This window comes from Malaya genurostris, chromosome 3 (assembly GCF_030247185.1).
Source record: "Malaya genurostris strain Urasoe2022 chromosome 3, Malgen_1.1, whole genome shotgun sequence".
Lineage (NCBI taxonomy): Eukaryota > Metazoa > Arthropoda > Insecta > Diptera > Culicidae > Malaya > Malaya genurostris.
This window is the reverse complement of record NC_080572.1, coordinates 289524457-289551364: the sequence shown is the minus strand read 5'-3', so window position 1 is coordinate 289551364 and position 26908 is coordinate 289524457. Positions and strand designations below refer to the sequence as shown.

The following is a 26908-nucleotide window of genomic DNA, read 5'->3' as shown; positions in this document are numbered from 1 at the left end:
CCAAAACATCACTATAGCTTAATATATTGTCATCAAACTAGGAATTTATTGCCAGTCTGCACGGAACAAACGAAGAAATTTATTATTTGAATGTATCCGAAATGACATTTGACTACTTCAACAAGTTCCAGATGCCTTACGGGAAATCGTAGTTACTGACTATTTTCAGCTTGCGAATAAATTATCAAATTATTTGAAGCAAACTTGTTTTTATGGGTGTTTACAATGTGCACTTAAGAACCTATAATTTTGATCAGATCCTAAGAAGCTTGATTCCCGCACTTTTCAAGTGTCTTTCATGTTCATCAAATTTTACATATGTTTTGCGAAGGTCTCCAAATAACAGAGCAAAAGTAGAGGAGTTTCTCGAATGTCTGCCCTGACGTTTAATGATGCTGCAGAACTTGCAACTTGCCGCGAAATAAGGATTTTCCACTCGAGGCAGTTAGTTTTGTTTACATTACTCAAGTCTTCAATAAGCGGTAACCAAGGTTTCGTTAATTGTTGTTTAAAATCAATAATTTATCAATTTGTGTTGCCAGTTTTTATAATTTTTCAGGTGATTTCGTTTTGACATTACCAGTTACTGAGGGGTACTTAAATTTGCGATACAGTTTCGATAGACGAGTGGCAGGTCGTGTCGTCGACCAAACCAACCGATTTGGGCTATCCTGGTTCCCGGTTTCTGATTCCGGAAGCACCGGAGATAGTGGTCATAAATTCCAAAATAGATTTCACTCACTTTTCTCAGTGATAGCTTGACCGATTCCGGAATTACGAAATGAAGATTGTTCAAATATTCATACCGTTACCAAAAGCGGCGAAGTGAAAAAAGTAAAATAATCTCTAAACTAAAAATTATTTCGGCTTTCCTGGTTCCCGGTTTTCGATTAACGACCGGAGATTGTAGCCATAGATTCAAAAATGGATCCCAGTCACTTTTCTCGAACCGACTTCGATTATACCGGTTTCCGGATTTCGGTTTCGAATAATCTTGCACTAGTGGAACTCACTTCATTTTCCCAGAGATGGCCTAACCGATCTGAGAAATGTTTTACTTGGTAGGTTCTACTAGTTTATGGACAAACGTTTTTATTTGCCAAGAATTAAAGAAAATTATTAGGTCAATGGTTCAAAGTTCAATAACTTCTTTTGTTCGAAAAAACCTTATGATTTTACATGTTTCAAGATGCTCATTGCGTGCAAGAACAGGTAATATGCTGTGAACAAAAAATTCCATGCCATGAAGTTGAATGAAACAAAAAAAACTTATGGCAACTGCGGCGACTTGAACCGAGAATCATTGAATCACAAAGTACGTCCGTTAATCGACTGAGCCATAGAAGCACACTACTGTTTGACTGATGCCTACAAAGTCATACCGTCGCCACTTGATAGCTGAATGCAAATGACAGTCGGAACCAGAAAAAAATCATTCTTATATAATATAGAAACATTACAAATGGAATTTTCCGTCATTTTATAAGCTAGGTCTTTATTACATTACAGGTGACCGTAAAATTCACATCTTTTCTGTAAGTTTTTCATTCGTTTGGCTTCTCCAATATATGTTTCCACTTGCAGTAATCAAATAAACAAACATGTTTTGAGAAAAATATTTTTATGTGTGATTTCTGAAACTCAATTAAAATGAAATAATTTTTATTTCAGTGTATACTTTTCTACATATTTTTAATAATTACCTAAATCAACGATGAGGACACCAGGCCAATTGTTAATAAGATACATTTTTTTTTGTAATTTTCAAGAAATTTTTACTTAGGCCCTTCTCAAAAAGAGAGTCGAATTGGAAAGCCGATTATGCAGTGTTTTTTTTTAACGTGAATACGTCTTACTTTACTATGGGGCGCCTTTTCAAAATTCACCCTGTGGAAGAATGGATAGAACTTAATCGCAAATATCTCGAGTCGTCCTAAACACAACAACATAATTCTTACTCTATGCCATCAGAAATATGATCAGTAATTTATGATAAAAATAACTAACTAGCATCAAAAAAGAAGTTTGCTCCAATTTTGTGGAAACAAGAAGGAAAACTCACTTGCTTACCTTTTTCCTACCCGTGACGACGGTTTTGAGGTAGTCAGGCACACTTCAGTTCCGATGTTCAATTGGGCTAGTATAAAAAAAAAATTAGAACCTGAATTCTGGTGCATCTGAGTTCTTAACTTGTTCAGAATTCAATTTCAAAACTTTGTTCCAGATTACAGGTTTAGAAATTAAAACTATGACTCTGGTTTCTTAACTAGATTTGGGAACTGAATCTAGTTCCTTACTTTATGTTAGTTTATGATATTCTGATTTAGGTTTTCAATTTCTAAATTCTGAAAAAAATTCTATATAAGTTTTAGATATGAATTCTGGAACTAAATAATATTTTTGAACTCCCAAACCGAATTTTGGAACTGCCTTCTGAAACAGAATTTAATTTCTGAATTCAGTTTCAGAATTTAATTCGTAAACTTAGTTTCAGCATTCATTTTCAGAATTCAGAACCTGCCTGCTAGAACTTGTTTTCAATTTCTTTATTCAGGGTCGGAACTCAATATCAGAATTCAGTTCTAGAACTTCTCGTTTCTGAAAATGAGTTCAGTTAAATTATTCTACAGGGTGAAAAATTTCGAATTTAAAAATGCAATAATAAAAAAACGGATTGATAGATTTCAATGACTATGCATTTATTTGAAAGGATGATTCATGAAATTTGTATGAAAAAAAATTCGTTCTAATGACCCTCACGGCATTTTTAGTACATATCCATATTTCCTGGCTTTATGTCATCAGTAGTAACTTAAATTTCGTGCTTGAAGTCTTCAACTGTTTCTGGATGTTTGACGTAATATTTATCTTTAATCGCTCCTCAAAGAAAATAATCCACCGTAGTCAAATCGCAGCATAGATTGTTTCGTTGGCTGTGTGGCACGTAGCACAGTCCTGTTGAAACTAAACATTTTTCATAAATAAATTTCATGAATCAACCTTTCAAATGAATGTATAATCATTGAAATCTATCACACCGAATATTTATAATTGCATTTTGAAATTTGAAATTATTCGTGGGAACTGAATTATTGACCTGGATTTTGAACCAGAATTTCGGAACTGAATTCTGAACCTGTTCCATATTTCGAATTTTGTTCTTAAATTCAGTTGCAGCTCCTGAATCTTGGCTCAGAATTTTTGTTTTAGATAAATAAATGGTCCCAAAAAGTACACCGTAGTTGTTAATAAATTCCACAGATCCCATTAAAGTATTCCCAAAGGGTTTTAAGAAGTTTTCCTTTGCTGAGAATGTATATCCAATCGATGTAAATCCAATTGATTCAATATCGATGCACCGTTACATTTCTGGAAGCGATGCAGTAAAAGAATTATGATAAGAACGGATATTGCGAAGTGTAAAAGAAGCATGTCAGTTTTGTTCATATTCTCGTCTAGTGTCTAAAGTGCACAATTTTAGCCAAATCTTCAATAGGCAAGCGGTGATATTTTTTAGAGATCGAAAATTACGTTATATGTCAGATGCCTTAGAAATGCATGAAACATCGAGATCTGCAGTTATCTTGAAAATATGTTCGATGATTGATAGAAACAATGTTACTAAATATTCCTTTCCATCGAAAACAACCTCGAAAAATAATATTCATATGCATGAAATTTTATTCGTCACAATCGATCATTTTGCTTTAAAAAATATGTTCCTTCTATCGAAATATGAAGTACGAATGAATGGCGTACGTGTGTTACACAGGCAATACACTCTTATTTGACTATCGTCCAAGACACAAGGATTCCGCGTAACTCGCTTGTCACCTACGACATTCAGCTAGCTTCATATCAACGGAATGTGAAAAACTCAGTATTTTGAAAAAAAAAATAGAAAGTACACTTAGGCCTTTTTTACGCGGGGGATACGTACCGCATAAAAACCCGCGCGAAAAGAAACTCCGAGTTACTTTGGGAATCCACGTAAAAACCGCTCAATTATCTTAGAAATGCATGAAACTTCCAGATCTGGTGTAATGTCAGAAATTTTGTTTAAAAGCGATCGACTTTGGAATTTTTAGATTTCCGAAATCAAATTTTTTTTCTGATGTCAAATTTCTTAGAAATGCTTGAAACGTCGAGCGCTGGTGTAATCTAAAAATCTTTCCTAGTGTCAGAGAAATTTCGGGATAACGCCAGATCCCAACGTTTCATGCATTTCTAAGGGTGAAGTCAGAGTAGGCCAGTCACGCGACGCGAAGCGATGCGATCATCAAAATTATGTATTTCGTTCATTTGTTTGCAGCAAGATATTAACATGTATTTCAGAATAAACACAAGGCGTTGCGTAGTGACAAGCGACTTTCGGTGCGACAAACAACGAAGCAGTTTTTCATGCGGCTAGTAAGCGACAAAGGTTTCCTAAATTATTTTTCATCATGGCGATAATTTGATTGATATCGAAGCTCTCATCGAAGCAGATTTTCAACGAAATGCGTTTTGGAATCAATTTCAAAAGGATCATTTGAAATGGCACCTAGCCAGATTGAAACATTTGACCTAGCAAAGACTTCCAGTGTACAATCAGTTGCTATTCTATTACGTCTTGAAGATAGAAAGTGGAAAAGAATTCCGAAAAGAATAGCCGATCGGCACTAGTTCTAGAATTAAAGTTTCGAAAGTAAGGAAAACTGGAGAAAAAAAAACATCGCAGTGCGTGAAAGATTTGCATTCTCCAAAAAAGCTACAACTTCGGATAAAGCTGGAGCAGTTGACACTACAGCTTGTAGATGGATTAAATAAGAGTGAATCCAGTTTTCGTTTGATTTTAATCAAAATTTTCTTTTCAATAAATATGAACATAAATAAATTATATTGATTTATTAATTTTAGTTGTTTGACGTGAAGCCGCCATAACTAAGTTCAGTTTTGCAATGACTGAGCGGAAACATATATTGGAGAAGCCAAATGAATGAAAAACTAACGGAAAAGATGAATTTTTGGCAAAAGATACTCTCAGAGACAGGAGCGTCTCTGTCTTCTGTCTCTGAGCGTATCTTTTTCCAAAAATTCATCTTTTCCGTTAGTTATTTATTCATTTGGCTTCTCCAATATATGTTTCCGCTCAGTCATTGCAAAACTGAATAAATTATATTGTTTTGTTACTACTGAACAAATCACTTTGACTCTGGAAACTATCTTTCATTGGAAATCTTTCGCGTTACGTATCGTGTCGCTTCGCGTCGCGTGTCGCACCCACTCTGGTTTCACCCTAAGACAAAATAAGAAAACCGGATAACTTTGAAAATTCACGTTTAAAAAAACGCGTAACTTTGGAAATCCACGTAAAAAACGCACAAAAAACGGCGCAAAAAATACCTCAGTGTATATTCGAGTGATTTTTGAAGTTTTCCCGAGTCCGTGATAACAGATGAGCCATAGCACGCAAATTAATTCACAACCTATCATTTGACGTTTATCTTCTAAGGTAATATCACCCATCGACGTTCTTCTATGGAAAAAAAAAGTCGTCACAGATTTCCGGGGAGTCATGATATAAGAGTTTATGAAATTTAAAACTAAGAGTTTACGTCTCTTTCGATGAAGAGTCCCGAGCATTTAATCTCTATTAAAATATATTTTCTAGTTGAATAAACGGATGAGAAAAACTATTAAAAATCAACCAACGTGTTACGAACTAGTTTCATCAGTTTCTAAACGAAAACCACCTACAAAACAAACCAATTTTCTTCGTAGTAAATCAATAATAACAGCTTTTTTTCCCTCAGGTTCACGCGAAAACCATGTAAAAATTTTAATCAGTTCAATCGTGGCGGATTGGATCCATTTTTTACTTGGCAAATTTGCAACTCACCTTCGCACCAGATCAAGTTTAACCCAATTGTGGACGGAAGACTCCGCTTTGTCGTAACATTGGCCAATTTCCCATGTTCGCTTTCGTCATACTCGTAGTACTACGAGTACGAACTCGAACACGCGTGCCGAAGAGCAGATAGCTTTTGTAGGTCAACTCGACAGCTAACCTAACCTGAACAGAAGTGCAAAAAAAAAAACAGCTCTTTTCGCACGTTTGAGTCTCGGTATACTGTTAGACCGGTCTGGCCAATTCCGATTACGAAAGTCATTCCCAATGGCCAATTAGATTCCGGCGTCGAAATCTATTAGATTATCTCCACCTGTTAATCAATTTCTCTAACACGCTCCGTTTTTCTGTTCTCCTTTTTTTCTTCCAGGATCACCCCACCAACCGTCGTCGTGCCAATGTCGTCGTCGTCGTCGTCGTACCCATACCAAAAACCTTCCTTCGAGTACGACATGAACCGGGTCCCGCTGAGTCCCCAGGCGGCGTACCACAAGTCGCTTCAGCATCATCCGGCCTCGGCGATTCCGTCGCCGGCTTCGGTGAGTGACTTCCTACCGCCACTGCAACCACAATCGCAACCGTTGCAGCTTCAACAACAACAACAACAACAACAGGACATCGGCCACGGAGGGCCACGGTCGATTTACAGTGCGCACGCTCTTTCGCAGACCAGTAGCAACCTGCATCCCCAGCACCTGCAGCATCTTCATGGACCATATCAGCCACAGCCGGTTGCACCTGCGTTATATCATCACTCACCACGAGGTCAACAGCAGCAGCAGCAAACTTTTTCACCGAATTTCCCTCCCAACCACCACCAGCAGCAACATCAACAGCAACAAATTCACGGAGGAGGAGGAGGAGTCGGTGTCAGTGGCGGTGGTCACAATTACTCCCAGTCCGACGATGACAGTGGTTGTGCACTAGAGGAGTACACTTGGGTTCCTCCCGGTCTTCGGCCGGACCAGGTGAGTGTGGGCAAAACTGAATTAATGCGTAAGGTGGTTAAGGCACACGTTTTTTTTTTTTGAGCCGTCGAACCGATGACCAGTGTTCTGTTTTTTTTCTTCTTTCAATATACGATCGTGTGACAATTAACTATCAGAAATTCCAATTTAATTATACACCGCGCTTCCGAGGGTGCCGAGGCTGGACATGTTCATCGCGTTGTGCTGATAGTGCCCACTGCGATAACGCGCCGGCCAATTGCAGTTGCAGTTCCCAGCGAGCGAGCGAGTTGCAATCTTCTACGCAAAACGGTATGCCGATAATTGTGTGCTTCTTTTGCCTTCCAGGCGAAAGATGTACCGATAAAAGGTAATCTTCCGGACGATAGCAGCCCCGAGAGAGAGAGAGAGAGAGAGAGAGAGAGACCCCCTCACGGAATGAATTCTTGGCAGGGTATTTCGGACGACGGGCAGTTGCCAGCCTTGAAATTCCGTTATATTTTGTTTCGTCACGCAAAAACATGCCACTTGCATCCAATTATAAAAATTTGCACATAAACTGGTTACGCTGTTTAGAAGTGCATTCTCGGTTTTCCAGCTTCGGCATGAAATTATAACTTCACTTCAGGCAATTGGGTGAATGTCAAAATTAATTAAGCTTTCAGGTGAATTGCACCACATTTCCTATACGCTGATAAAACGCTGTATGATGAGTTTCGTAAATTCCTTTTTTAGTTAACGCATTCCAGCGTCTAACATCTAACATTTCAACACCACTTTTGTAGAACGATTTATCTTTTGCCTCAGAATAGGCCTCAGTTTCAACGATAACCTCCTCGTTCGTGCGAAATTTCTTACCGGCGATCATTTTTTTTTCATGTCCGCGAACAGCCAGTAATCGCTGGGAGCCAAATTTGGTGAATACGCGGTGGATGTGGGAGCGATTCGAAATTCAATTCATCTAGTTTTGATATTGTTTTGATTGACTTGTGACACTTGTTTCTTTACTATATGCGGTCGCTTCTTTGCAATTTCAGTCTTCACCGATCTCAAGATAGTTGATAAATATTACACTACGCACATCTCAAAATACCGCGGTCAAAACCTTTCCAGTCGATTATTGTGCTTTGGACAAGGTTCACCAGTTGCTGTCCACTTAAATGACGTTCGTTTTGATTCCGGAATGAGGTGACGAATCCATGTTTCATCCATTGTCACATATCGATGCGAAAATTCTGGTTTGTTACGTTTAAACATGACCAAACACTGCTCAGAATCATCAACACGTTCTTTTGATATCATTACGATGTCAGCTAGCTCACTCAACTTCACTTTTCGATCATTCACAACGATGATGTTGTGGATTTTTCTTATGTTTTCTGGTGTTACCGCCTCATTCTGACGTCCACAGCGTTCTGCATCATCGGTATCTCTACGACCACGTTTGAAGTCAGCAAACCAACGTTTTATTGTTGTTTCTGATGAGGCGGAGTCTTCAAAACACTTTTCATGCCATAGTTTCTCTTGAACGGTATTTTTTCTCATCAAGAAGCAGTGTAAAATTAAAACACGAAATTGTTTTTGATCCATTGTTCTGAAAATAACAAAAGCAGCGTCCCTCTTAGCACAATAACTCACAAACTAATGAATAGAATATCATGGAATTTCAACAGCTGTCTTTTGAAGGTTTAAGACAGTCCCAGAAAGTATGGACGCTCTTTGATTTTGCTGTAAATAATTCACAAGTGTTAGATATTCAAATTTTATTCGATATACTGATAATATTAAACTAACTACAACAACAGAATATTATTCTCAACATTTGCTACTTGGTCACTGTAGACTATCTGGCGCACCTTCTTGCGAACGTTCCTCATTAAATTCCGTACAGACCTCTTGGCGACAAGTTTTGACACTTTTTTCCAATCTTTTTCGAACTGGTGAATGGTTTCGGCTGCCGAGACATGTTTCCTAAGATGTGCCTTCGTTAATGTCCAAAATTCCTCAATTGGTCGAAGTTGTGGGCAATTTGGTGGATTCATGTCTTTTGGGACGAAAGTGACATTTTTGGTAGTATACCATTCTACCGTTGATTTCGAGTAGTGGCAAGAAGCAAGATCTGGCCAGAAGACAACAGGATCCTTGTGGCTTCGAATCATGAGTAGACGTCGTTTTTGTAAACATTCCTTGATGTATATTTCGCTGTTCATTGCAGCAGTGGTGATTTTTTTAATTTAAAAGATATTTTTTTTTATTCAGGCCTATTTGCCTTCAAGCTTTACGTGGCCGATTGAGCTGAATTTTCAGATTTTTTTTTGTATTGGATCTCGTTGTCACCCTTTTTCTAGGGGAAGAGGAGCTTCCATTTCCCTCCTGCGGGGATTGAGGGGCATTTTGTTCGTGGTTCGTCTCGTCATCCATTGCCGTGGTATTGTTGTTGATTTCGTTGCTAGTTGTTGTAGATGCGCCTTGTAGTACATTGTTTGCAGTTGCTGGTCGGTGATGGTAAGTTGTTAACAGCAGCTGGTGTACTTTGTTCTATGGGGGTTACGTTGGATGGTTTCGTTGAAGGGGATATTTCACTGTTGTTGGTGACTGTCACAGGTGTACTAGGGTTGCTTGGGGTTGGTGTGAAGGAAGCACCGTTGTCCTTTGGTATAGTTGTCTCCTTGTCCGGTTTATCACCTGGCTTACCGATTCAATGCATAGGATGCTGGTCTTACAAGCCAGTTGTCGTATGTTCGAGCCCCGACCTGGAAGGATTCTTAGTGTCAGTAGGATCCATAGTACTAGCCATGCAATGATATTCTGTACACTAAGAATCGGCTGCGAAGTATGTTGAAACAGGAAGGCCAAATTCCACCAAAGGAATGTAATGCCAAGACTTTGCTTTGCTTTACCGTAGTGAACAGCATTTTGGCAATATTGACATGTGGCTATCTGATTGTCATAGGTAACAAGTGATTTGCACGGGATTCTTGTATCCTGACCGAATGTTACATAAGAAGGTATAGGCCTTTTCAAGCGCATGCGTAACAAACGTACGCTATTTAGAATACCGGGGAAAAAGTTCTTCCACTTTTCTTTTTCGATAGAGAGCATCTCTCCGTATTGAGACATAGTTTTGTGAATATATGAATCGGTGACGCTTGAGGGAAGATCATGCACACGCGCTTCTATAGCACTATCTTCCATATATACTGAAATGTTGTACTTAATGTTCTCGTGCTCCACATAGTGCACTGTAGCGTGCACTACGGTGTTACGGAACTGTCTGCTGTATCGTTTCCCAGATCTACGAACAAGTGGCTTAAGCGCCACCTCTTACGAGGACCACTTGTCACGTTCAAATGTTGCCCGACTAGAAACTCCGCCTCAGAGCGGGTCAGATTACAATAATCTTGGGGAAACGAAACGGAAGACGCAAACGTCAAAGGGTACTCCGTGTCAAAGGTCGATCCCTAATAATCACCTAACGAATTCGCGAATAGACAACCGATTTCCCTAACCAACTCGCAGATTCCTCACTGGCAGAATCCCTAAAAACAACCAATAATAGCCAGCGAAGAAACCAGAGTGGGGACTGTTTTCCCGAGCAGTCCAATCCAGAGTACTAAAACACAAACTATAACGAGACGACCGCGAACCAGAGACCCTTTAAAGAGACAAAACTACAGGAATATCACTTCAAATGACAATACAAAATCTTAAGAAACGTGAATCACTATCGAACATTTATTCGACCAACAAACACCTAACGGTTTCTATTTTAATTCGAACATTTAATCGAATTTCCTAACCACTAAAACTATATTCGAACATTAATTCGACACACTACATATATTAACCTAACTTACTCCTGATTACATTTCCTATAGACAAAAATTACATTTTATTTCCCGGTTCAGAGCCCTAGCAAGTGCGGGTAGAGATTCTGGACTGTACTATAATTTCGGAGCTTCGGCTGCCGATATAAAACCCTGCGCAGGGATTTAGGCGTTTACTCACTCTTATCAGTCGACCAGCCTTCTTTCTGCTACCTGCTACGTCGTATTGCTGCGCACGGTACTAATTCCGCGCAGATGTGCCGCTGTCGATATTTGCGCTTCCTAGCGCAGGTTCTCCGGGTGAGGTCCTCGAGTTGAAAGGTAACTGCTGGTAGTGTTGGACCTCAAAACAGCATACCAGCAACAAAAAACGGAGCAGAGTCCGGCACGCGGCGAATTTGCGATGGCCGCAGATGACACGTGGAGTCGCTGTGTCCTTCGTTTTGATGGCAACTAACCATACGGTCACAAGAAGATGGATCAGACGTGGTGGTAGGAGGACGGATGAACTTTGCTGGCGGTGCAGTTGTAGCTTCACCAAGTGCAAAATCTGAAATTAAAAGCCGTCGTACGGCTGATCGACATTGTAAGCTATTGTCTACACGCCGTACGTTAACCTTTTTGTTACCTTTTGATGGTCTTCGCACTTGCACGCAAAGTCTCCGCACTTTCAACTAACTCCTAACTGCGCTAATACCTATTTAAAGTAAACTCTGTAACTTTGCCTGCTTTCAAAAAGTCTCATGTTATAAGACTAACCTGTTTCGAACACGAACTACACAAATTTAACCACTCTGATCTCTTCCACTGATCAAATTGAAATTATTGATCAGAGAAACTGTTAATCTTCAGATACGAGATTTTGGATTTAAGAAACCGGAAATCGCATTACGAATCCATATTGGACTACTCGGAATCGAACCGAATTCTCGTTTTCCCTTAAGTAGTCCACATCTAACCGTCTCATATCCCCAAATCAACGAACTTCGGGTCAATATTTGAATATCAAGAACATGAAAAGTAAGTCGCATCGTCGCTTCGCGAGTCCAAAGGTCACGATACAGCAAAGAGAGACAGAATTGGAGAGAATAGGCAATCGGCATCTACGCATTCTAAATAGCCGCCCAATGTTCATTCTTCCAACTTTAGGTAGGAAAAGAAAGCTTAATCGATAAGCTAGACAACCATATCGAAGTGACGGAAGCAAACTTTTTTTATTGAAACCACGTGATTGCTACAGCACATTGCTATTGTCTTTAGCGAATTGAATTGCTTCCAACTCTTTATAAAACTGGATATAAACAACATTATTGGTCTTATTGCATTGAAGTAAATGCACACGTTTAGTGTCAAGATGCATTTGCTCCCTTAGCGAAACTTCTAGTTCTCGTATCGAAGGTCGAATTTTGCACTGCTTGAAGTCAACAATAATTGTATTCTTTCGTGTCGGCGGTAGCTTTTGTTCGTTTGGTTCACTCATTTTCGAGGTCGTTCTAATGTTCACCACACAATACTGTACTTGGATTCTTCCGTCCCAAACGTAAGCGGTTTTGTTTTATCGACTGACTTGGATGAGAAGTGAATGCGAACTGGTAGCAGTGGTGATGAAGGGCCACAGCTACAAATTGCTTGCCAGACCATAGCTTTCTTACCAAATTTTTCGACTTCGATCGATGTCTCGGACTGGTTTAACACTTGCCCTTCTCGCACCGTATAACATTGTGGTCCCGGCAAGGATTTGTAATACCGTTTCACGTAGGTTTCGTCGTCCATGATTATGCAGTTCAAATTTCCAGCAAGAATCGTATTGTACATGCTTCTTGTTTCGGACTACGTTTTGGTTGTTTCTGCTTCTTATAGGTTCAAAGATTCAAACGTTCTTTAGCACGAAGAACATTTCACTACGAAGTGCCAACTTTTTTGGCCACATCCCGAACTGAAACCTCCTTTTTTAGCTCGAACGCCCTCAGTATACGTTTATCCAACTGAGGGTTAGCAGGACCTTTTTTTCGACCCGTTTTCGGTTTATCCTCAAGGGTGTTATCCTCACCGAGCATCCTGATTGCATTTTGCACGGCTTTTTCACTTACTCCTTCCATTTTTGATACCTTTCTCAGTGACAGTCCGCGTTCTGTGCACCATTTGTACACAATTTTTCGACGTTGTTCTGCTGAAAGTCCACACATTTCGAAACAAACGAATGAAAACGAAACGAAGATTTCCATTTTAACAAGTTGTTTGTCTGTTGATTGATAAACTTTTAAAGAAGTACTGCAATCCAATACTAGTCTAACTTTTTACTTCTCACTTTTTATGAACCTTTACAAATCTGTATTAAATTTAGAAAATCTGTAATCAAATTTAAATAAGTATGCGAACGCCAAAATCTATAAAATACAGATAAATCTGTATAAATGGCATTTCTGGTTCTGCATTTTGGTTTTAGAAGGGCTAAATAGTACAATTGTTTTTTTTTTTTGTTTTTTTTCAAGTTCTTCAAATTAACTGCACAGTAAAATTTGAAACTTAAAACGAAAGGTAACGAAAACTATCTGAAAAATATTAAACGTCGAAATGATTCCAAACTGTTTCTTTAGGTATACCGGTAACGTATATTAGGTAACGTCCATACAAATGAGAGCAGTCTCCTCTTTTTGCGATAAATAAAAAAATCTATACAAAAGCAAGTTTATGACAAGAATTATATTCCGCAAAATTAATTATCACAGAATAACCACTTTGTCGGTGTCTGTCGTCTGCTAGTGAATGTGTGATGAGAACCTGTTGAAACCCTTTAGACAATCCGGCAGTGAGTTTCCATGCTACTGCGTATGATGAAAAGAACAAAGCCTACTCTGTTGTCCGAACATGTCCGCAAACATGAACCCCATTTGAAAGCTATCCTCCCTTCTCGTTTCGCTCGTATATTCTAAAAACTTGGTAGCTTGGTTCCATCACAGAGGCTTTAATTAACTGTCACATCTTCAGTGCGGCTTACCGTACCGGACCAATTTTCATCAATTTTCCGACCTGCATCGGTCAGTTGCATCGGACTTTCCAAATATCCGGAACAGTGTTCCGTACGGTTTTTTTTTCTGTATGTAAGCCCTTTTCATAACTTCGTCTCGTTCGTAAACGTGGTACAAATTTGCATCTGGAATGACGATACAGTTGTTCATCGTGTAATTAAAATTCTTATGGCCTTGGGCTGGGAGAATGCTCTGCCCTTCCTCAGCTGCCACCGTGAAGAAGAAGAAGAAGAAGAAGACATAGACTGATAGTGGCGGAGGTGTTGCAGCAGTGTCCGAGTCTTTCTTTCTTTCTCTCTCTCTGGCTTTCAAAATGCAACGACAATAGTTCAGGGAAGGAAAAATGGCAAACTGCCTCCACTGCTTCGATGGCACATCCATCGATGATGTGTCCGGCACTGGGCGACTGGGCGCATGCAACGCCACCACCCATCATCAAACCGGGGCATAAGCATAAGTTTCGAGTCAAGGGACTTGCAACGAGTCATTAGCGGTCATTTTGTTTCCAACCTGGTATGTATTATAATTTGCGTTCCGCAGAATAGCGTGCGGTGCGGTTTCGTGTCAAACGGGGTAAGGAGGAAGATGAGGAGAAGGAGAAGGTGGATGAGGTCTCTGTGGGATGCTCTTTTTTTTTGCTGCTGCTGCTGCATCCAGCAGGGGGTACACGACCGATCACACGAGGCCAGGGTCCGAGAGACTAGGAGAAATGCATGTAATCGCTACAATTATGTCGCAGGTTTTTGCTCTCCGATCTCGGTAACGCGCCGAGAAACCGCAGAGTCGTTGGAAGGTGCGTTGGTTCCGCGGGAGGCGGGGAACTGTGCTTTTTTTTTCTTCGTTTGTTTGTAATTGTGACGTCGATGGTTGGCTTTTGATAGCGATTGATTGGAAAGTTTTTATCGACTGTGCGTTTTTGGTATCTTCGAACACAGAAACAAGCAGTTCACTTTGTAAGAAATTGTGGGGTATTCTAAAAGGGTTTGATATCACATTACTAGAGCATAAAGGATTTGTTAGGCTCTAGAGTAGTGATTCCAAAACTAGTCCCTATAACCCACTAGTGGGCATTAGCTCTTTTTAGTGGGTAGTAAACTCAAAATTGTTAACAGGTGGGCAATGATTCGCAAATAGTGGGCTTCGAAACTTAAAAAAATCTTTCTGAGAAATGCCGTGAATAAACTGTTTTCATGACAAGTTTATATAGGTAACTAGCGGACCCCTGCACACTTCGTTTAGATTAGATGTAGAAAATCAAAACTACTTATCAATTTTAATGATTATTGAAGGCAAAAATCATTATAATGCTCTATGATAGTGGCCCTAACCTCTTTACATCGCGGACAACAGGACAAAATATATAAAATGTTCATTTGATGCCCTTACTTGATTGAACATGTGATTCGAAATAAAGAAACACGTGAATCAAGTAGGCTCAGTGAAATTTTTGCGCAAATCAGCTCGTTTGGCGCCAAACGGTTTTATTAATAATCTAGTATTCATATTTTGCTCTACAGTCAGCTAGCATTTCACAAGTTCATACACGCCAAACAATCATCGGAGATCTAGAATGCATTGAGTGGAAAATTTCCAATTCCAAATGAACCAATTTTCTAGTTTTTTTTCTACTTTCCCGGAGGATTTTCCTTATGTACTATAGCCTAAAACCTCCACATAAAACAATTCCATTCCAATATATCAGTAGCAAAAATGATGTGAAATTTATGAGAAAGAAAACGAATGTAAGAAGTTGAAAATTTAAGTGTTTAAGTTACGATCAACTGTTGGTCGAATAAGAATGAGTGTAAATAGTTTCAATGTTTCATTAAAAATTCATACAAAAACTACAAGGATCAGCCCCATGGGGCTGTTCGAGCTATTGATGTGGAACAAGGCAACCAAAATTTCTAATGATCGACAATTTCAATTAATCGTCACACTTTTGAATCCGCAAATGCACGAGAGTCTGCTTAGTCTTCATTATGAACCAACACCGAACACGCGAACCCAAAATATAGACTATATTTGTCATGATTTGTATTTGTTTTTATACTATGTTCACACTATGAGTTAAAACAAGTTTAAACTCTGATTTCATGTTTTAAGCGAAATAACATGTTTTACTTTTGCGTTATTTCATATTCATAAACGTCACATTAAAACATGTTTTCCCGAAATAACATGATATAATTGTCAGTAAAGCACAACCCTGCTAGCATTTTCCTTCACTTTTCGATGTCAATTGACAAGCTGTTCAACAACAGCAGTTTTCCATCATAGTAGCCATGTAATCATAATAAAACAAAACTGAAAACTGGTACCAACGTTGCCAGGTATACCGATTTCTCGGTATTTATACAGATTTTTGACCTCTATATCACAATACAGATATGTTCTCCCAAAATACCGATAATTCACGGATCACACAGATAAGTACCGATTTTGGTTTTTAGCTTGAATAGACATGAGAAAAGGTTGTCGTGGGACCTTTTTTTTCGCTCACCGTTTCTACTACTTATGTAGAAGAGATATTGATACCGATATGATACAGATAGATTTTTGCGCCGACTGCATATTTTTGGAAAAATGACCTGGCAACGCAGATAGGTACAACAATTTTTCTTAGTGTGAACAGTGCGGCTTTAACTTTATATTACTATCGTTAAAACATGTTATTTTCAGCCAGTGTGAACATTATTAGACGACGAAATTACATCAATAGCCCAAATGTATGTAATTATATGTTTGTACATGCTTGCGATACAGATATCGATATTTAAGCTTCTTTTCGCCAAGCTTGTGTTCAAGTTTTGTATGCAAGTAGTTATTTTTATAGCGTTTCTCTACCATTACTACCATTCTGCGATAAACTTTTTCTCATTATCAATCGAGTTCATCTCATATAAATATGAAAATAATCTTATGCACTCAAAATTTACCCTGGGGTAGTTGTCAATTTCTCAGGCGAAACGACATAACATGGGATTTCATCCAATCTTTCATGACACAAGATCAGGGCATACCAATAAAAGCTTCAAATCGTTTTATGGCACTTCTTGTCTTGCTGTCTAGCAACAACCTACCTCTAGCATACTACACGTTGGACTGAAACGTTAGCTATAATTTTGCTTATATTTATAGCCTCGCGTGCTTCCAACAGCTTCGCTTTTGCATCGATTGACCAATCAGAGCGCTGCTTTCTCTTTGATATATCGCTTACTCCTTCAAAACCGTCGACTATGGCAGGGGAATCCGGTATGCCGGAGATTTTTTGCATGCAAAATAGGACACTGCTAGCTATTAATCAACATTTCAATGATATACTATTAAAAATACATGGCTATGAACATTCAAATCAATACGTAGAAATATTTCCAATCAAATGGTGACATAATATTAATAATTGATACAAAATTGACTGAGCTGTAATTGTTCAAAACCTGACCACATTTCTACATGTATTTTTCTTGAGTTTCTAGTTTGCACCCCTATATAGAAAACAAAATTGTGTTCCACATTAAAAACAGAAAACAAATTCAGGTCCAGGTTCAGAATCCTGAGATCAGATCCAGAATTCAAATTCATGTTCGGAGTTCAGGTGCAGAATCCTGCTTCCCGATTCAGAATTTAGGTTCAGATCCAAATTTTCTGTCGAAAATTCAGACCCATAATCAGGGCCTGGGATCAGAACTCATGTCCAAAACACACGAAAACCTACGTATTCCTGGAGTTCAGGTCTATAACCCAGGTCCAAAATGGAGGCCTAGAATTCGGATCCCGATTTTCGCTCAAGAATCTGGGTCCATGTTCTGAAACTAGGTCCAGAATTCAGGTGAAGAGTCAAGGTTCAGGATTTAGTTTCTAGTTTCAAAAGCTCTGTCCGGGGTCAGAATTCTGGCCCAGAACCAAAGTCCATTGAAAATTAGGTGTACAACTTTGCTTCCGCCGTTTATTTCCAAAATTTAAAGCTTTATTGCGAAAAAGTGCGCACAGATGTAATACTCGAAGTATTGTCTGTCGCTAGCGACAACTTTCTCCCATCTTTCCGGAAATTTTCGGATCCCGGCTCTAAAAAAGGATTCCTTTTTTGACGCTATCCATGAAGCAATCCATTTTTCCAACTCTTCGAAGGATTGAAAATGTTGATCTGCCAGGCCGCGTGCCATCGAACGGAATAGGTGGAAGTCAGAAGGGGCGACATCTGGGGTATACGGCGGGTGGGGCAAGACTTCCCATTTCAGCATTTCCAGGTAAATTTTGACCACTTTTGCGACGTGAGGCCGAGCATTGTCGTGTTGGAGGATGACTTTGTCATGTCGCTCTTGATATTGTGGCCCCTTTTCTTTTAGCGCGCGACTAAGGCGCATCAGTTGCGTTCGGCAGCGATTTCCTATGATGGTTTCACCCGGTTTTAAGAGCTCGTAGTAAATCACACCGAGCTGATCCCACCAAATACAACTCATAACCTTGGCGCCGTGAATATTCGGTTTTGCCTTCGACGAAGTAGCATGCCCGGGCTTTCCCCATGATTGTCTGCGTTGAGGATTATCGTGTCGAACCCACTTTTCATCACCGGTTACGATTCGATGTAAAAACCCCTTACGATTTGGTCTTTGAAGCAGTTGCTCACATACAAATAGACGGCGCTCGATGTCCCTCGGTTTCAGTTCGTACGGCACCCAGTTTCCTTTTTTCTGAATCATGCCCAGTGCCTTGGGACGTTTGAAATGGCTTGCTGACTCACTCCCAACGATTCGGCAAGCTCTTCTTGGGTTTGGCATGAATCTTCATCAAGCAATTCTGCTAGTTGTTCATTTTTGAAGAACGGAAGCAAAGTTGTACACCTGATAGAATCCAAATCCATGCTCAGTATCCAAGTGTAGATTTCTGCCTCAGGTTCAGAATCTCTTTCAGAATTCTGATTCCAAAACCATTTCTAAATTCAGTATTCAGATACAGAAACCTTGTCCAAATCCAAATCCAGGGTCCTTGTTCAGAAGCCTGGTCTAGGCTTAGAATCTCAATAAATAATCTAGGTTCAAATTTAGAACCGAGGAGTCCTAGAGAACTCGGGTCCAGAATCAAATCCAGGTTCACAGTCCTAGTGCAAAATAGGTTCAAAGTTTAGTGTCATTAACTAAGCATTAACTTTACGTCTGCTTAGCGGTTTATGTTGAACCGTCAGGTCGGACGAAGCAGTTCAACATAAACTACTACGCACTGATGAGTCTAAGACGAAACGTAAATATAAGTAAGAATGGCAGCATGAATTAGGGGGTAAAACCTTTTGCACCTTAAACTTGCCAGAATTCTGTTTTCTGAACCTATGACAGAGTTTCCGAAACTAAACTTTGAACCTGAGTTCTCTAGGATTCCTCAATTCTAAACTTGAATCTAAATTATTGACAGAGAATCTAAACCTAGACCAGGATTCCAGGGTTTGGATTTGGACAAGGTTTCTGTACACTGAGGTCCTGGGTTGTTACGGTCGCGCGGATTACGCGGTTTTCGCGGATTTGGCGCGGTTTCTGCTAAGATTTTGATGCTATGGCGCGGATTTCGCGCGAATTTCAAAAGACATCATTCCACAAAATTCTTTGCAAATTTTTGAAACTTTGGGATTTTTTTGAAACCCTAAAAAATTAAAGATGGGCGAACGTTTCAGCAATTGGTCGAGATGGCCGAATTTTCCCTTGATAAAACTAAAATTTACTAGAAGGCGGTTATAGCCAATGTTTTCTTCAGTGGACAAAATTTCGATTTTATGCTTTTCGATCTCGAGTGATACAAGTTGCTATTTCAACATTTTGCACTCAAGGATATTGATGTCAGATGGAAGATATCGTCTCAGTGATAATACATTCAATGATGCAAAGAACGTAACAAATTTTGTGTATGATAAAAATCGCATTCTTAAAGCAAAATTTGCACGACAGGCTTACGAAGCGAAGTCTGACAATAAAAGAAACGAAGAAGTTCTGGGATTCCATCCGTGGTGATAAGAAAATGTTCTAATAGTTCGTGGGTTCCACTATCCAACAATTTCAATTGTTCTTTGCGTTCTGGAATTTTTCCTGAAATATGGAAGACATCTTATGTGAACAAGGGTCTAGTATCCAACTACCTTGGAATTGTTGCTTTGTGCGCTGTATCGAAACTGTTTGAAATTATAGTTCTGGATTTTATAACACACAGTTGCTCTGACGACATATCAGAGACTCAGCTTGGATCCATGCCAAAGCTTTCAACTTGCCCTGCTGCGTTCGACGAAATCAATCATCACATAACGATCTCCAAGTTAAGTAGACTGGGATTAAACGGATCATTTTGTAACTGGCTTCGATCATATCTAACTGGTAATGAAATGATAGTGAAAAAAGCAGCCTGTACAACCTCACCAAGTGCTGTTACATCTGGAGTTTCTCAAGGAAGTCACCTTGGACCGTTCATAATTTTATTGTATCTCAACGATCTAAATTTTTCGATCAAGTGTATGAAACTATCGTTCGCTGATGACTTTCGTATTTCCTATTTCAAAATGGTTTAAATGCCACTAAATGCTCCGTTGTCTCTTTTTGTAGCACAAAGTCTGTATTCAAGTTCGACTATAATATGCCACAAACAATTTTAAAGAGCACATAGAGCTTTCAATTGTTACAATTTGACATTCGACGTCGTAGTTTTCCTATTTTTTTCTTCGGATTCCCTATGTTAGAACTATGGATGAATTATGGATACGAGCTCATTGCTAGCATGTTCCGCATATTTAACAAATGTTTCAATTCTTTCGACTTTTAGATTTAGTTACTATAGAAGCACTAGATTTAAGAAAATGTATCATTTGGATGATTTTGATGACAACAGAAGAAGGTGCTATTATAATTGAAACTGATATTAAAAAGAGTGAATCAGGCCATCCTGATGTGGTCTACCTAAAAATTCTTCTTACCAAGAAGGAAATGTTTGCCGAGCATAAAGATGTCGAAGCAAAAAAAAAAATATCTTCGATGAGATCTGTTTCACTTCTTTCAAAATCACAATTGTAAGCATTTCTATTTTTACTGTAACATTTTCCGTACATCAGAGAGTATTAATTAATGTACGGAATAAACCAAGTTAACTTGTAGTTTTGAACAATTTTTCACCAACTTTTGATGGAACATTGCTTACATTTTATGAATATAGATTGTAATTTCCTAATAAAAAAAAAGTTGGCAACACTGCTTCAAATCATTTGTATTAGATTGCGCTACACAAAATAAGCAAAACTAAATATTTTCTGTTACAAAAGTAGTTTTCCGGGAAAAATAAATAGTTTTACGACAACATGCCATTTCAATTGCCCATCGCATTTTAAATTGAAGGTTCCTATTTTACGGGTTTACTTATAGAAGCTACGGAAAAAAATTCTGCAAGAGGAAATCCATACAGGAATGTGTTTGTTGCTAATCAAATGTGTCAGTGGAAGTAAGCTGAAACTGAGATAATTTTTCTCGAGCAGTTGTAAGGAAAGCGGAAGAGTTTTAGATTAAGATTTTCGCTTTTCTTGAAATGCAATTTTAAGCAAAATGAACTGATTTGTTTATTTTTCAACCATATAAAGGATTTATTGATTAAAATCAGTAAAAGAAGCACCGGAATTTGTTTTTACGCACATATTGTTGACATTACTCATACGCTTGCAAAAAGTCTTGCTCCTTAACTAAGGGCATCGAAAAAGATGAAGAATAATAATGAAATCGTTTTCATTGGGTTTCTCGAAAGTGACGTGCTGTATGCGGACTTATTTATTGTGTTCATATGACAAACTTATGCAGGTTTTTAAATTATATTTAAGTGAATTTTCAAGTACTGCGTAAAGTATCACCTGCATGAAAATAGTTGTTTAACGCTTCACTCGAATATCGCGCGTTTTAGTTTTCAACTTCGCGCGAATTTCGCGCGTTTTAGTGTTCGACTTCGCGCGTTTTGATTTTGAAATTTTTCGTAACAACCCTGGAGGTCTCTTTTTACACGGGGGATCCTTGATTATACGAGGTTAAACTTGAGCATAATGAATACCGGATGAAATTTAAGTCATTCCTTCACGAATTTTCGAACTTTTGATCGAACGCTCTTCATCAAGTTCCGGACAAGTGTTGCATCGCATTTTTTGGACGCTTGAGCCCAATTTTTTTTGAACTCCTGCATGTTCCCTGCTGCCTTACCAGTCTTCTTGAAGACCCTCTTCACGATTGCCCAGTAACGTTCGATGGGTCGAAGCTGAGGGCAATTTGGTGGATTGATGTTTTTCTCAACGAAATTTACACCCTTTTTCGCAAGCCAATTGAGAGTGGTTTTGGCATAGTGAGCCAACGCTAAATCCGACCAAAACAGTGGAGGAGTACTATGCTTCTTATAAAAAGGCAGCAATCTCTTCTGGTGACACTCAGATCGATTGATTTCTGCATTTATAGTTCCGGTAGTGTAAAAAATGGTTGACTTCAAACCACAAGAACATATTGCTTGCCATACCAGTACCTTTCGACTGAATTTCACCACTTGAAACGACCTGTCCGCATCGCTCACATCCTCCCCACCGACGACAGTAAAGTATTGCGGACCTGGAAGAGTTTTTTTTGCAAAAGACGTGAATACAATTTCCGGGCTCTTGTTGCTGTTTGCTTCTTCTGTTCTACACTTTGTTTCGAGATTTTCTGCTTCTTGTATGTCTTCAGGTGATTCCGCCTCTTGATACGCTGGATCATTCCGACACTCGTTCCTGCTTTTTTTGGCAAAATCACGTATTGACATTGATTTGTTCTTCATGATTAGAGATACCACTTTCTGGTCCAGTTTCGGGTTGGAAGAACCGGGTTTTCTGCCTCTTCCTGGTAGCTCATCCATAGAATAGTGTTCCCCAAACTTATTAATGATGGTTTTAACACTGGCATGATGAATTCCAAACCGCTTCGCCAATTTTCTCACTTAGTCATGTGTCCAGAACCTTAATTTTCACTTCCTTTTCAATAGGCGACATTTTGAAAACGCAAAATTTCAACTCCATTGATAGAGCCATCCGGTGTCAGTTACACGACTTGTTAAGTAATGTGTTAACTATTGATTTGTTTAATAGATTGCTTTAAAGTAGTAGAAATAATTTGTCGTTCCTAGACGTAAGGTGCTAGAGCTCCATCAATCTTCATAACTTTCTATCATTTTCTTGGCTCCACCGGGCAAAGAGGCCTCAAGTTGTCCTGCGAGACCGGCTCGTTAGCAAATAGCATCGTGTCGCATTTTTTTTTGCACAGCTAATGTAAAAACACTTAATCATGACTCCGAATGAGTGAAATGTTTAATAGTTTATTAGCACAGGAAACAAATCAGATTGATTCCCAGATATGAAACATTTCACGCTTCAAATCTCCAACTTCTCCAATTCCGCCCGGCTCGTGGAATGCGGCACAAACCGTTTTTCGATTCCCGGCACAAGCAGCCTCCGTAACTCAAAACCCGATGACACACTCGATCAACGGAGAGTATGTTGGGGCCCGGTATCGAGTGCCCTTAATGCGAATGATTTACATAACATTCCGTCCGCAACACTTCGCGCACTCAACACTGGACTCGGCGGCAGTGTTCGAGTGATAAGTGCCAGCTGTGCTGTCTAACGATTTGGGTCCGACCGACGGAGGACATTTATGTTGAGTCATAGAGATGGGAAGTTACTAGACGGGCTAATCGTACTGACCTGTCTGTCTGTCTGTCGATAGATTGTATGCGGGAACGGTCCAGTTCCTAACGCCCATTAGCTTGAATGCTTGTTTTACTGATAGTGCATAGTTGCACTCTCTCTCGGTCTTGGTCGATCGGTTAGAAAACGCGATCCTACAACTAGGTGTCATTTTCTTTATTATAAGTGCTTTTCTTCTAATCACGCAATGTTTACCTTTTTCTTACTCTGCTCATCAACAAACAGGTCCATCTGTACTTCTCGGCCATCCCCGAGGACAAGGTTCCGTACGTAAACAGTATCGGCGAGCGTCATCGGGTCCGCCAGTTGCTCCAGCAGCTTCCACCCCACGATAATGAGGTAAGTCCGTCTCTAGCAGATCTACAAGCCGAGCAGCAAATGCAAAGCAATCATGGACCGGTGGTGGTGGTGGTGGTGGTGGTGGTGGCCAGTGTCGTCCACTTGTGAAAAATAAAAACGGTTAGATAAAATAAAAATAAATAATTTATTCGGTTTTCGCTAGTGCGCACTTCACTTCACTACCCGCCAGCTCCGTTAAGCGCAAAGCCTACTTCGTCGGTTGGTTGGAGAAAACATTCAACCAGAAAAATGCGCAAACAAACCAAACGCAAACAAACAACGCGTGGTGAAGTAAATATTTTCTGATCGGTTTTTGTTATTTTTTTTCTTGTTGTTCATGTGTGTTCGTCGTTTTCGAACGATTTCGAACAAACACAACACACACATTTTCCAGGTGCGATACTGTCATTCATTGACCGATGAAGAGCGCAAAGAGCTGAAACTTTTCTCCGCCCAACGGAAACGAGAAGCACTTGGCCGCGGTACGGTGAAGCAGCTTGCCACGAATAAGATTTGCGATGGGGTAAGTGTTATCGCATCGGATCGCAAGTCGTGACTTGCTTGGATTATGACGTGACGGTTTTACCCTGTATTTTTTTCCTCCAATCACAGTGTGGCGAATGCATTTCCTCCGGTGACATGGGAGTCTCGGCGTCTCGGTTTGATCCGGGCACCTGCTGGCACCCGGCTTGCTTCATTTGCTCGGTGTGCAAGGAACTGCTGGTCGATCTGATTTACTTCCACCGGGAGGCCCGGTTGTACTGCGGAAGACACCACGCGGAGACGCTGAAACCGAGGTGTTCGGCGTGCGATGAGGTAACGATTAATCGAAATTAGACAATTCGTAACACACATTCGTTCGGTCGAACCGTGATTGAATGTACGTTCCGCGTTTTGCAGATTATACTGGCCGATGAGTGCACGGAGGCGGAAGGTCGGGCGTGGCACATCAAGCACTTTGCCTGTTTCGAGTGCGACAAACAGCTCGGCGGTCAACGGTACTGTGACTGTGTTTGCTAATTTTATTTTTACGAGCCCATGTTCTAAACTGTTTTTCCCCCCGTTCGCAGGTACATAATGCGCGATGGTAAACCGTACTGTCTGCATTGCTTCGACGCCATGTTTGCCGAATACTGTGATTTCTGCAGTGAACCGATCGGTGTGGACCAGGGTCAAATGAGCCACGATGGTCAGCATTGGCATGCGACGGACAGTTGCTTTGCCTGTAGTACCTGTCGATGTTCGCTGCTCGGTCGGCCATTCTTGCCACGCCGGGGTGAGATTTATTGCTCTATAGCGTGTAGTAAAGGTGAGCCGCCCACGCCTTCCGACGGTTCAGTGCCCACCGTTCTGCCCACGCGAGCTCGCCTGCGAGGAAGTGAACGTCCGCTGGACGACGGTACCGAATATCAACCGCATTTGCCAAAGTCACCCGAACCGCTGCAGAGTCCCATTAGCGAGCGAAGTACTCCTCAGTCCAGCCCTGCCAAACACTCGCACACGGAAATATCCACCAACATATCAAGTTCGGTTCCGGCGGGCAGCGAATTGAACGAACACAATTTCTCCGTTTCGGCGGATAACGAACTGCCAACCTACACCGGAAGTGGAGCTACCTCGCCCGTGTCATCCCGCACGAATCCCTACACCGAAACAGGTGGTGACCTGATTGATTACCACCATCAACCGCAGCAGCATGAATCTTTGCCCCCGCTGAACTCCAGCCACCGAAGAATCCCTCAGTGTTCACCGGAACTTACCCGGCTACTGCACAAGGATCGTAGCCGGCAACCTTTGGATCTGACGGATCTAAGCCTAAGCTTAGACAACTGGCAAGCCGATCAGCACGGGCAGCTAACCAGCGTTCCCAGCATAGCGAAAACCAATCCAGCACTAACCTCATCGATGCCGGAGCTAACCCAACAGCTTCAGCAGCAGCAGCAACACCAACAACAACAATCACCCTATCATCATCCGCAGCCAGCATACGACGATATTAGCCCGTTGGACAAATCAAGTGCAATAGACCCGGATGATGCCATCCAGAATGCGTCCGATGCGTCACACTCCATCGTTGAACTACCAACCCCGCCACCAATAGGTAAGTCGGGGAATTATTTTTTCTACGTTTCCTCTTCGACTTGTCCGTGCAGAGCAGTGCGGCTTGAACTAGCGGAACAAGTGCAAACTTAACAGTTCAAATTGAAGATGCAAAGTTACGCTGCTTGCGAAACTTTAAGAGGTATAAGATATAACACAAAACATTGAGTAACTTTCCTCAACATATCGGCCGATATTTCACGAACAATGCCACCGGCCCATAATCCACATCAAACAGTGACTTTTTTGGGATGCATCGGTAGCTCTTGCAATGCTTCTGGCTGGTCTTCACTTCAGATACGGCAATTTTGCTTGTAGACGTATTTATTCAACCAGAAATGAATTTCGACACTGAACGTAATTTTTGATAAAAACTACAAGGATCAGCCCCATGTTCGAGCCATTGATGTGGAACAAGGCAATCAAAATTTCTAATGATCGACATTTTCAATCAAACAATTCAATCAACCGTCAGAATTTTGAATCCGCAACTGCACGAAAGTCTGCTTAGATTGATCTTTATTAGGAACCGACACCAAACCTAAGACAAGACCTGACAACTTGGGGGGGGGCTACTTTTGTTCTAAAATGGACCAGTTTCTGATTGGCTGATTTTGATGTTGCTACCCGCACATTGTGAGAAGAAAAAACTTTTGCAGGGTATGATGCCAAGTATAAAGAAAATTAGAAAACAAGTTTATTAAAATGTATAATTTTGGCTCACCAATGAAAATGAAAATTTTCAGAGAATGTTTCACTTTTTTCAATCTCATTTGTAATAAATGTTTATAGTGGCAGCACTGTGTAAATAAAGTCAGCATCAAGCCGTTTTTCTTTTTAGTGAATTAAAGTGTAACCAAAAAAGATTTGTTAAATTAGTGTAAACTCGAAAGTGTGTTTAGTTTTACGAGAAGAATGAACTGTTGTGTTCCACACTATGGTCGCACTAAGCATTTCTATCCAAACTTGACTTTTTCTGGTTTCCAAAAGATCCGGTAGTACGTCAGCAATGGATTCGATTTTGGTTTCAACATGAGATATTT

At 40.1% G+C, this 26908-nt stretch overlaps 1 protein-coding gene across 1 annotated transcript in view; it reads left to right on the top strand.

Annotated features, from left to right (window-relative positions):
• The window catches only part of LOC131436934 (protein prickle-like), an 87649-nt gene that overhangs the window by 46684 nt on the left and 14057 nt on the right, over positions 1–26908 (top strand). The window contains exons 3-8 of the mRNA XM_058605931.1: positions 6261–6858; positions 23652–23765; positions 24160–24288; positions 24378–24581; positions 24666–24763; positions 24836–25866. Of these exons, the coding sequence (XP_058461914.1) occupies positions 6261–6858; positions 23652–23765; positions 24160–24288; positions 24378–24581; positions 24666–24763; positions 24836–25866 (2174 nt within the window). The remainder of the gene's footprint in view (positions 1–6260; positions 6859–23651; positions 23766–24159; positions 24289–24377; positions 24582–24665; positions 24764–24835; positions 25867–26908) is intronic.